General features: G+C 41.0%; 1 protein-coding gene across 1 annotated transcript in view; it reads right to left on the minus strand.

Annotated features, from left to right (window-relative positions):
* LAMB4 (laminin subunit beta 4) overlaps window positions 1-13224 on the minus strand; it is a 137564-nt gene that overhangs the window by 109780 nt on the left and 14560 nt on the right. Inside the window, exons 8-11 of the mRNA XM_056573634.1 lie at window positions 8390-8510; window positions 6225-6413; window positions 4160-4339; window positions 3713-3822 (exon numbers count right to left, since the gene is read on the minus strand). Coding sequence (XP_056429609.1) covers window positions 3713-3822; window positions 4160-4339; window positions 6225-6413; window positions 8390-8510 — 600 coding nt within the window. The remainder of the gene's footprint in view (window positions 1-3712; window positions 3823-4159; window positions 4340-6224; window positions 6414-8389; window positions 8511-13224) is intronic.

Here is a 13224-nt window from a genome sequence, read left to right on the forward strand (position 1 = left end):
ACCACACAAGTCACCTGGTCACTGACACCTTCCCTGGTTCAAGACTTGGTAACAACATTTAAAGACATATAACATTAAAAAGACAATGAAATAAATAACATAGGGTATAATTAACCATAGGAGCTATATACCATAAGGGGGGGGGGGGGGGGGGGCTCAGGGGACACTGAAATAGAGTCTGCCACACAGGACAGCAAGGGTACAGGAGGGCAACCTGTACTGGGCCACCACAGGTGCATGTGGAAATGATAAGTAGGTATGTTGATTCATTGACTAGCAGTATTATTGAAACTTTCCTGCAATTTATGTAAATTGATACTGAGTTTTGATCTGGTTTAGGCAAAACCATGATAATCCACAACTCAAGTGCAATATAGGCCTAAACTCAATCAATGTCCAACCATTCTGTCCAAACTACACAACTTAGTTGGTGGTACTTGCTTCAGCAGAAACACAGAATATTCTAATAATTGTTTCAATGTGCAACCCTGATTATATGTAGTTCAGGTGATAAAAAAAAATGCATCTCAACTGCAGCATGTGAACACAGCCCAAGATGAGGTATTCAAAAGCCTTCTATAGGGCATAATTGTTCTTAGTTATTCCCCTGGCTTTGGAATATGAGTCCTTGATCATTAAAGATAAATGTTCTTGCTGAATCGGCAAACAATGTCCTGATGCTAGTGTGATCATTTTGGGTGGTGGGGGGCCCATTTATAAGTTTGCTATGGGGCCCAGACTTTTGAAGTTTTGCCTCTGAATAAATAGAATGCATATTCTGCCAACAAATAATTATGAACAGACAACTCAAGTCCCTTTGTTATTCCTGATTAGATCTAGTTCAAAAGCTTTTTTATTTATCATCATTTATTTGATTTTTGTTGGCCATAAAAAGTATCATATCTGCAATATTGCTATTTTATCCTAATAAGAACAATTAAACATTTTTTTTTCTAAACTGGCTAACGCAGTACCACGCCTTTTTCCTTTTCTAAACTTTCAGGTTACTATTGTAATTATGTTTTTGGCCTAATGTATCCAGTTGTTTTTGCAACAATACTGACACCTGGAGGCTGATAGAAAATATTGCAGGCTTTACTTTAAAACAGTTTTGTATCATTTGTATTACTGGTCGAGTACTGCATGTGCAATATTTTAAATTACAGCCGCTAGTAAATGTTTTCTATTTTTTTTTTTCAGATTTTTTTAATAAAAAAAACCCAAACGTAAAATAAAATTGTTGAGGAATAATTTGCAGCGAATGCCTAACATAAACATTTTCCAATGTTATAATTCGATTTCTAATGTGGATTCTGCTATGGATTTGAGTCATTTCTGTATTTCTGTCAATAAAGCCATATTAAGGCTTGTTTTTGCAGGATAAATCATACTTTTGAATGATTCTATTTTGAGGTTAATATATCTTATCGGCTAATTTTTATTAACTTTTTTGCAGGGGAAATGGAAAAATATATATTTTTGCCATTCTTTTTGGCATTTTTAATTTACATTTGTGGAGAGGGGATTTTAAGGCTTGAAATACCTCTTTAAGGAGTAAATCCCCTAAAGGGGATAGGGTGAGGCTCTGATAGTGTGAAGCTGGAGACGACCACCCAAAATTGCACAAAAAATGAAATGTGAAAAGTGAAAATGTGTCACAGAAAATCTGGTCTGTATAAGGAATGTTCTTTTGAACAACATTTTAAAACACATCCTGCAGGATCGTGGGGTGAGACAGTGGGAGGGCTTTTGCAGTAAAGGGGTACTCAACTGCCATGGTCACACCCCTTGTGACCTCACGCCACGCTTCCTCCATGCAAGTCTACGAGAGGGGGCGTGGCAGCTAAATATATAAGAGGATAAAGAGGATTAGGAGGAAAAAAGGATACTATTTGATGCCATACAACACAATCTGCCTTCCAATACCTAGAATACATTTTTTGCTGTATCAACAAAAACAATATATACAGTTTCAGCTGGATTAAATAGACCCTACCATGGGACCAGATGCAGGCATTTGGAATTTGTATCGCCCGATGCCCGAGTCATGCAGTTCCTGGCGCCAAGCAGGTGATTTCTTCAGGCATTTAGCCCTGATTCGGGCAAGCAACACTAAATACCGGAAGACATTCACATATGACGGGGCAGCCAGTTTTGCCCCGTCACTAAACTGATAATAAGTAACTGCAACTTTACATCTGCCTGCGGGGACTTCTTGGCGGAGATGCGCACGGTGAGTGATGTCATCATAGGCGCAGCATCACTTATAGCGTACACCTCCACCAGGAAGTACCCGCAGGCAGATGTAAGTAGCGCAGGTAAGGTAAGTGTGTCTATGTGTTTGTCTGTGTGTATGTGTGATTGGGGGGGCTATGCTACCTAATGTAGGGAATCTATGCTACCTAATATGGGGAAACAATGCTACCTAATGTGGGAAACTATGCTACCTAATGTGGGGAATCTATGCTACCTAATGTGGGGATACTGTTACCTAATGTAGGGAATCTATGCTACGTATTGTGGGGAAACTGCTACCTAATGTGGGGAATCTATGCTACCTAATGTGGAGAAACTGCTACCTGATGTAGGGAATCTATGCTATCTAATGTGGGGAAACTATCCTAACTTATGTAGGGAATCTATGCTACCTAATGTGGAGAAACTAAACTATCTTATGTGAGGAAACTATGCTACCTAATGTGAGGTAATGGCTACCTAATGTGGGGGAACTGCTGCCTACCTAATGCAGATGAATGTGTGTTGCAGTGCAATTTTATGGCATAGTCCTTTTTTTTTGGGGGGGGGGGGCAGCATTTCACTCTTGGCCCTAACTAATATGCAAGAGAGGCGGTGGAGAGAAGCACTACTTCTCTGGCCTCCGCCTCCTCCCTGGCCTCCTCCAGACTGACTGCCTACAGCGCGCACTATGACCTAATGCTGTACGCAGTCAGGTCACGTGACTGTGTAGCGTGGGCTGAGTCAGGTCACGTGACTGTGCAGCGAGGACTGTAGGAGACCAGCTGGGAAGGCGCTCACTTCTGGACACCCCGGCTGACATGGAGAGCAGCGGAGCAGGAGCGGTAAGTTTTATTTATTTATTTTTAGTCTGATCTGAGGTCTCATGGGACTGTCTGTCACTGTCTTAGAGCATCGATATGAAGGGCCTGAATAAATAATTAACAACTGTTCTAGTCTGATCTGTCTGTGTCCGCCTCTGACTGTGCACAGCCGTCAGGTAGTTTGGTGTCACAGTCCGGAAACAGGTGCAAACTGAGGGATGAGTATGTTGACATTTACACTGTTGTGGGATATATATTACTTTTTGCTTACTTCTTTTCTGATTTTTGTGAGGAAAAACTTTGCAGTATTTTTCTTTTATGGTGTTCCAATATTATATTATCATTTTTTATAAGGTTAATATGAAATCAGCAATACCATTAGTTTGTTTTATATAGGTTTTGATGCATAATTAAGTATTTTTAATGGGAAGAAGATAGAAATATACAGAATATTTTTGTTCTTTCTGTAAATATAGAATTTGAAAACATACTTGTATGGCTTTTACATATACCCTTTATATAGTCTTGTCCACTTGTACAGTGTATATCCTTTAATATACAGTCCACATTATAGTGGGACATTACATTATCTCAAGTACAAGGAAAACAAAAGGAGGTAACTAGATATTACACTAAGCAATACAAAGACTTACCATACATTCTTCACAGTACTGGCCTGTAGCAAAGCTCTGACATTGGCATTGCCCAGTAACAGCATCACAGAATGAGGAGGGCAAGGTTCCAAAAGAGTTGCAACCACAGTCTGAAATGATAAAAAAAAAATTACATCAATATCTAATACTACAGCAGGTTTGTCAATTACAGCAAAAAGTCTTTGAAAAAAACAATGTAAAATTGCAATGAAAATTGGTCTTCTATGGGGTCTGTCTTCAGATGAAATGGTTACTATATATAATGTACGGTGGACTGGAAATCCGTCACAAGGAATCTGGTCTAGATAAGGAGATGGTCTTCTAATAGAGGTGGTTTCACTGTATTTATTAATGTACTATGTTTTGGTTCTACCACTGTTGGTAAGAAAAATAATGTTCCTGCTTATGTTAAGATAATATAATATGTGACAGTTCTCTATCACTTACATTTACATCCCACAGGGTCATTGGCGTTCATCCCATAATAGCCCGGTTTACACCTATCGCAGCGGATTCCTTCAACATTTTCTTTACAATAGCATGTCCCAGCAATGATTCTCCGTTTGCGGTCTGTTTTCCCTTCACATAATCCATATGCGTGAGTACCATTTTGGTCACAATCACAAGCTGGAAGAAGAGCACAGAATCATTAGAACCTTTGCAGACAGGGAATAAGATGTGGCATGTAAAAGTAAGACCTTATCCATACTAGTGGTTACCGTATATACTCGAGTAAAAGCTGACCCCAATATAAGCCGAGGCCCCTAATTTCACCCCAAAAACCCAGGAAAAGTTATATACATCATCCCCCCCATGTCATCATCCAGACCCCCATCATCATCACCCTGTCATCATCACCCTGTCATCATCACCCTGTCATCATCCAGACCCCCATCATTAACACACCCATCATTAACACCCCCGTCATCATCACCCTGTCATTTTCCCCCCGTCATCATCTCCCCCCCTTCATCATCACCCCGTCATCATCACCCTGTCATCATCCCCCCCCTTCATCATCACCGCCTGTCAATCCCCTCAGTGGTCTTATACCTGCGGACATCCAGATGTTGCAAAACTACAACTCCCAGCATGCCCGGACATCCATCGGCTGTCCGGCATGCTGGGAGTTGTAGTTTTGAAACATCTGGAGGTCCTCGGGCCTTCGTCATCATCCAGAGCCCCCCTTTAGTTTTCTACTCACCTCCCCTCGATGGGAAGGAAGGATGAGCTGGTCTGGGCCATCTATGCCATCTAGGGACCATCCGGTGGGGAAGGCCCGCGCAGTGGTCTTCAACCTGCGGACCTCCAGATGTTTCAAAACTACATGCTGAAAAACTCGGCTTATACTCAAGTATATATGGTGTCTCCTTACATTTTTCCTGAAAACATGGGAAAAGCATCCCTAAATGGATCTTATTCTTTTTATGATATGCAGTCAAATCAGTTCAGTACATTTTAGGGATGTATAACGATGCATAATAAAAACATACAATAGGAACATGTAATTATAAACATTGGGCCTCATTTACTAAGCCAAACTTGACAGTTTTTATCTGGTTTCGTGGACTAAATTTAGACGCACGCCAGTGCGACACTTTTTTGCGACGTTTGGACAAAAAATTGTCTACATTCTCCCAAACCACTTGGAGAGTTTGAGAAAACCCTACAAAGGGGCATGGCTTACCAAAAATGGGTGTAAGCAGACATTTTTCAAAAATCCCTCCGTTTTTTTTGTCCAAAACCCAACGAAAAAGCGGAGAAGAGTGAATTTTGAAAACCCAACTGCCAGAGGCTGGAGCAAAAACAGGTAAAATGGTCGTTTTTTCCCTCCAGCATGGTTCTTATGGGCAATATGCATAAACTAGGTAAACCAAAATTAAAAAGACCGGTTCACTTAACTCTAATTTCATCGGAACTTATAATCCTGACTTGATAGGCTATGTGGACAAATATAAAAAAAAATATGCCTTAATTTGGAAATGTTACTGTTTACTTTGATGTTTGCATTGTTACATGGTAGTACTTTCTAAATTTATCTGTCATGTATTCAATATTTATTGCACAACTTTATTTGTAGGATTGCTGACATGATCCACTTTCAGCCTTTTCTTCCATGTGGACTGTAGAATATTGTCACTATGGCTCGCAGCCTCAGTGTCAAAATGCATGCTCAAATGGCATTCCCAAATTGTGAAAGTGTGTTATTTCTTAAAACAAATCGTTATGATTTACAGAGCAGATTTTACACCAAACTCAATTTCTCAGGAATTTGGCAAATGCTTTGGTAATGTCATGCTTTTGCATTGCTGGTTGTTGGGGTGGTGTCTCTTGCCTGAAGAGCCTGAAGAGCCAATATTGTCTATCCACATTTTTTGTACCTTCTGGTGTGCCCAAAAAAAGAGGACAAATAAAACCCGACAGACAAAAACCCTATACTCTAAGTAAATCATGGCCATTGTCTTACACCCACTTCTCACCAGTTCTCTGGAGAAATATTATTTGAACTTACGAATACAAGTATCAGGATCAGAGATGTCCTTAAGGGGGTCGTGATAAAAGTATAGTTTACACAGTTCACACTGATTTCCTTGGGTATTATGCTGGCAGTCCTCACATACACCACCGCTGGTACCATTGTTTGCCTGGTATACCTGCATGTCAAAATGACACCTATCAGAGTGTCCATTACAATGGCATTCTGAAAGTAAAAAAAAAAAAACATGTGTGAATGAATAGTAAATATATATTTTTTTTCTTATCATCAGACAAATAAAGGTTCTACATTCAAGAAAGTACTATACTTCAGAATAATCCTAGGTTCAGGTGTGTTAGATTTATTGTGTGGCTTCTGCAACATTTTAGTGTTCAATGCAGACAGGGCCAGTCTTAGGCTAAGTTCACACTGCAGAATGTCCATGCAGAAATCTGCATGAATATGACATTCCACTGCAGCAGGGTGCCATTGACTACAATGGGATTCTGCTGCACTATGCACATGGCAGAATTTTTATATATACAAAAATATTAGATTGGTGTGGACCTATTTCTATCATTGCTAATAGTATATACCTATATCACTGTCCTATTCCAGAATATCTCTATTGTACATTACATACAACTCCACAATAGAAAATATACACAAAAAAGGGGGGGGGGGTCACCACTTATTTTAAAGTGTATAAAAACAAGTACTTTATTTATAATGTTAAACAACACATATACACGCATAATCTGGGGTCTTTCTGCAACATTTCCAATACAATGTACATGAAGGGAACAAAGTTCCAATTGCTATATCGTATATCCTATGTAAAGCATAAATCCTTCATATATCAGGGATACACATCAATAGTAATGCTCCTTCTAGTGGTAAGTACCTGGGATATATCTCAATCACCCTCTATGGAGACCCAGGCACCTATACTACATATCCATGTATGAGCTATTCCCTATGCCCAAATAGAAGGTTCGGCTTACCCATCTCCTATAGTTGCAGACTCCGGCACTCGTCCAGACCTGAACGTACATTTCGCTATCTTTCTCAAGAGGTCATGTCTATGGCAGAATTTCCCCGGCAGCAACATCTGGTGCAGAAATCCTGATTCTGGTGTCCGCAAAAGTATTGATTACGCTCGGGTATGCATTGCCGTCTATGAGACAGTGCATTTCAGAGCAGTTCTAGCAATGGCATGGTCTGCTGGCACTCCTCTATCTGTGGAATGTCTGCACAGAAATTTTCAGTGCAGACACTCCACCGTGTGAACATACCCTTATGAGTGTTTGACCTGTGCAGTTGCCCAGTGGGCATTAATTAGACCTCCTGTAAGGGGTGTCACAAATTACAGATGACCCCATATCTAAGGCTTGTAACCAAATATCTTAATTTGTTAATTATGCAGGTGTATTGTATTTGGCCAGCTTATGCCATTGTTTTTTGGGCACCACATTGTATGACGCTTCTTATAAGGCACTGATGGCCATATCTCTTTATACCTTTATGACCATACACTATATAGGGGAATGTGCAAGAATACGGAATATACTGGGGCTTTAGTTCTCCAAATATTAGGACCACTGTTACCCCTAAACTATATGCTCTGAAAATGATAGAGTTTAAAATTCCACACTCTGCAGACAGGCAGATCTGTCATTGGACTCTTTGACCTCATTAGAATGGTGTTTTAACTCCTTCCTTTCCAGAGCTTAGAGGGAACACTGGTAAGGATTTAATAATCTACTGTAATCCAATACAGCACTATTGCTATTTACTTTAATTAGTATTTCTGAATGTTATACTAACTGTAATTATCAGACAGAATGTATATAGCCAGAATGCAAATAACCTTATACACGTTTTCCTCCATTGCATTGTGTTCACATACAGTATTATTATATAAAAAAAAAATGCTTGTTATTAATGTTATAAAGAAATCCAAAGAAAGGTAACATCTATGAAGATTCAGTCATCTCTATTACACTATTGCCTTTTCTTTTTATATACATTTGTGTTAGCTTTAGTTGCAAAACATTAACTATAGAGTTTATTACAGTACAGTAGAAAAACACAATAAAGTTATGAAGACGTGAAGGGAGGTGGAAACTGAACATGTGGCAGCTCCGTGTAAACCAAACAAGGGTCGATAGGTCATAAAAGTCAGAAAAACGTAGCCTTACTTTTACAGGCATTATCCTCGAAGCCAACTGCTGGGCTCCATGGTGCATCATTATAAAATTCCTTGCATTTCTCACAGTTTAGGCCATCTGTATTGTGTTGACAGACACATTTGCCATGGACCTGGAAACAGAGAAAGCTATAATCCAATGGTATAGGTTCCACCTCTTACATATATTGTTTAAAAAAGAATGTTCATGTATATGACAGAAGTCTGTCAAAACATTTATAGCCCGGAGAAAAAGTTGTGTAAAAAAAAAAAAAAAAAACAGTGCAACAAGTTATAGTTATTTGCATCCTATTAAAGTTCCTTGGTTAAAAGAACTATTAAAAAAACTATTAAAAACAACAGATTTTTTGCATTGCCTAATGTGTGTTTACATGTCCTGCTCCCAAAAAACTCCTTTTAAGAAAATCTGTCAGCTTTACTTGCTGATAAAAGCTACAGACACCATTGGATAGCTGATAGGGAATAAAAGAACACTGAATCTTTCCCAAAACCTAAAAAGATCACCTTTTAGAGAGCCTTGTATCTCAGTCAAGGGCGTTGGAAGGTGGGGTGTAACACTTGAGCAGCTCCAGGAAAGATAAAGTTTATTTTCAAACCCTAAGGCCAGGTTCACACAATGGAATCTGTGGGCAGAATTTCCACCAGAGATCCTGAGGTTGGTGCTAGGACCGCGCAGGCTTCACTGGTGTCTCCATGGTTGGCAATACATTTCTCAACAGATCCGCTGAATGTTTATGAACACAGCTCAGAAATGCATTGCTGTCCATGCAAACTGCAGTGCAGGCTGAATGGTCCTAGCGCAACCCTAGGGATCTCTGGGAGAATTCCAGTCAGAGATTTCATGGTGTGAACCCGGCCTAACAACTGTCCAATGGCAAATAGAGCTGACAGATTCCTTTATATGTATATATATATATATATATATATATATCTCACAAGTCAACTTTATTGCACATGTTGCTCCAACATTTATACTGTTATCATTTAAATGTTTCCCAGACCACCCAATACTGAGGTGTCCACCAACTCTTGTCATTTCAACCCTAGTCTAACCATACCAGATTAGAAAGGACCAGATAGAGGCAAAATAAACACCAGGCTAAAACTTACATAGACATACAAGGGGATGTTACCTCCACTTGTATGTCTACGTAAATTACAATATTACACACTCCTATATAAATTTGTAAAAGTTACTTCATAAATAGCACATTGATCTATAGCTATTATAGATAGCTATATCTTATATCACCCATAAGTAATAACAAACATTCATCGTCATTAGTAAAAGTAACCACATATGACCAGGGTAATACATATCACCACAACATAATACAATCTAGTATCACAGTATTTGTGTATATGTTGCCCAGCTAGTGTGTCCACTGCACGTTTCACATAACTTCGCTACCTCAGGGGACACCGATATCCAGTGCATGAGCAGGAGGCAGGGCCGTAGTTACAGAGGTAGCAGTCGCACCGGTGCCCTGGTGCCGAAGGGGGCTCCAAAGCACATCTGCCCCATAAGAGAGCAGTATATAAATTGGCATATGGGGCCCTTTTGCAGATTTTGCATCGGGGCCCAAAAGCTACAAGCTACGCCTCTGGCAGGAGGGTAACAAGATACCTCAACCAATATCCAGTGCATGAACAGGAGGGCGAAAAGATACCTCCATTGCCCCACTTTAGCAGTCAAGCAGCACTGAGCATATTGTATTTCAATATACCCTGTATTTCTTATCAAGTCTTAACAAGAATATTGCAAAAGCTACAGAGCTGAAGGGCAGAATTGACTTCTAACCCATAAAGTGGCTTAAGTTTAGAGACCTTTACCCCATACAGCAAGATAAAGGCCACCTCTAACAGGATTTTTTTTGAGTGCTGCAGTCCTTATGTGAACAGTGGGCTTATAATTTTAACATACAAAATGACAACATGCTACAAACATATAATTATTAATATCTCTAGTTCCCTCTAATTTATCGCCTACCCACCCTCCCCCTACGGCCAAGAGGAGAAAAAAAAGAAAAAGAAAAAAACAATTAACTAAATATATAAAACAAGATATGACTAAGGCTACGTTCACACGGCAGTTGTCCCCCATCCTGCTTTTCTCCCCTCACTGCCTGTTAAATGGACTATACTACTAACGGATACTACTAACCGGGAGCCCTGAATGGTCAGCACTGGGGAGCCATTCAGGGTTCCTGGCAGGGTTTTTAAACTTCTAGTGTACATATTTACTATAAAATCATATTCCCCCGACTTTAATGTAATCATTTAATTCCCCCCATGTACATATGTGATAAATCATTCTCTTGCTGCCTGGTCTTCTTTTATGCTATCACAGCAGGGAGATGCCAGTCCTTTCCCCGCTGTGCGCTGTCATTCAGCTTCATTTATTTACCGCCACCGTCGGTTCCCAACATGTCCGTGCTGCTGCCCTGGTGCAAGCAAAATCAGAGCATCCAGCGGGGACATGTCAGTGTATTCCTCACTGCTCATCTCTGTACCCAACATTGATGTTAAATTTATAATATCCATTTCTATTTTGACGGAAGAAAAAATACTGCATGCAATTTGTGTATTTTCCCCCATCAAAAAAACAAACAAACAGGAAGCAACCGTGTGCAAACGGGTGATAAAGGATTGTAAAATAAATCCCATTGACATCAATGGGATTATTTTACAGCCGTTTTCAACCCTTTGAAAAATTATCAAATGGATTGATAATGGGCATTTATTAACGGAAAAGAGGGTAGAGGGTAATGTGAATGAGCCCTAAGATACTGCCCGATATTCAACTTTACATCCATTCCTATCCAATTCATAGGCTTACATTTTTTCCACCAGCTTTTGCCAGCTTTGTATCTTTGGGGGGGGGGGGGGAGGGGGGGTGTTATGTGAGAACCAAACTCTCAGTATAATAATCCTGGCAAGACATAACAATTTCATTATCACATCTCTATACACCTCTTCTTCAATCCCTATACCGAGTATTGCTTTCCTTGCTCTTAATGAACCATCTCATCTTTGAATATACTCATATACTTTAATCCAGTACTGCTTCACTTCCTGACATTCCCATAATAAATGTAATATCCCAGCTTCTCCATAATCACACCATGAGCATTAAGAGTCAAGTCTGTATCCCATTTTATACAGTGCTAATGGTGAAAAGTGCAACCTATGTGCAATTTTAAATAAAGGGATTTTGTGATTGAAGCTAATTATTACTTTGTTCATATCAATCCACATCTTTTCCATTCCTCTATAGAGATATTTCCTAGCTCCACTATCCATTTTCTCTACTTTTTTGTGCATTTTGTGCACTAGTGCTCTTAATTAATTTTTTTTTTAATAAATATTTCCCATAGTTAAATTACACATAAGTTCAATTTTTATCCAGCATTTCGTAGAAGGGGAGAATGCCCCCTCCCATTTCTCCTATTCTTCCTATGTCAAGTGCATTGAGGACAGAAATCTGGTTTCCCACTCTTCCAAACCTTTTCCACAATACTTTGATTATTCCTTCTCTCTGCCCAATTAACATTAGTTTTGATGTCAGGTAATAAATTTGAAAATTAGGGATACCCAATCCTCCTTCTACTACTGGCGTATTTAGATGTCTCTTTTTCATTCTCACATGTCGCCGCCCCCATATTTAATCATTAATCTTTCTTTTTATTTCTTTGAAGTGTTTATCTGGCACCCAAATCGGTGCTGCTCTTAGAAAGTAAAGAATCATTGGCAGTATTTACTCCCTTTACTAACGTGATCCTATCCCCCATTGTCAACGGTAGTTTTGACCATACCTTGCTTTTACCTTCAATTTTTGTGTGTAATTGGTGTTACGCCGAGCGCTCCGGGTCCCCGCTCCTCCCCGGAGCGCTCGCTACACTTCCCTCACTGCAGCGCCCCGGTCGGTTCCACGGACCCGGGGCGCTGCGTTACCACCTCCGGCCGGGATGCGATTCGCGATGCGGGTAGCGCCCGCTCGCGATGCGCACCCCGGCTCCCGTACCTTACTCGCTCCCCGTCAGTTCTGTCCCGGCGCGCGCGGCCCCGCTCCCTAGGGCGCGCGCGCGCCGGGTCTTTGCGATTTAAAGGGCCACTGCACCGCTGATTGGTGCAGTGGTTCCAATTAGTGTTTACACCTGTGCACTTCCCTATATCACCTCACTTCCCCTTCACTCCCTCGCCGGATCTTGTTGCCCTAGTGCCAGTGAAAGCGTTCCTTGTGTGTTCCTTGCCTGTGATTCCAGACCTTCTGCCGTTGCCCCTGACTACGATCCTTGCTGCCTGCCCCGACCTTCTGCTACGTCCGACCTTGCTTCTGTCTACTCCCTTGTACCGCGCCTATCTTCAGCAGCCAGAGAGGTTGAGCCGTTGCTAGGGGATACGACCTGGTCACTACCGCCGCAGCAAGACCATCCCGCTTTGCGGCGGGCTCTGGTGAAAACCAGTAGTGACTTAGAACCGATCCTCTAGCACGGTCCACGCCAATCCCTCTCTGGCACAGAGGATCCACTACCTGCCAGCCGGCATCGTGACAGTAGATCCGGCCATGGATCCCGCTGAAGTTCCTCTGCCAGTTGTCGCTGACCTCACCACGGTGGTCGCCCAGCAGTCACAACAGATTGCGCAACAAGGCCAACAGCTGTCTCAACTGACTGTTATGCTACAACAGTTACTACCACAGCTCCAGCAATCATCTCCTCCGCCAGCTCCTGTACCTCCTCCGCAGCGAGTGGCCGCTTCTGGAATACGACTATCCTTGCCGGATAAATTTGATGGGGACTCTAAGTTTTGCCGTGGCTTTCTTTC

This window comes from Hyla sarda, chromosome 4, assembly GCF_029499605.1.
Source record: "Hyla sarda isolate aHylSar1 chromosome 4, aHylSar1.hap1, whole genome shotgun sequence".
NCBI classification, from domain to species: domain Eukaryota; kingdom Metazoa; phylum Chordata; class Amphibia; order Anura; family Hylidae; genus Hyla; species Hyla sarda.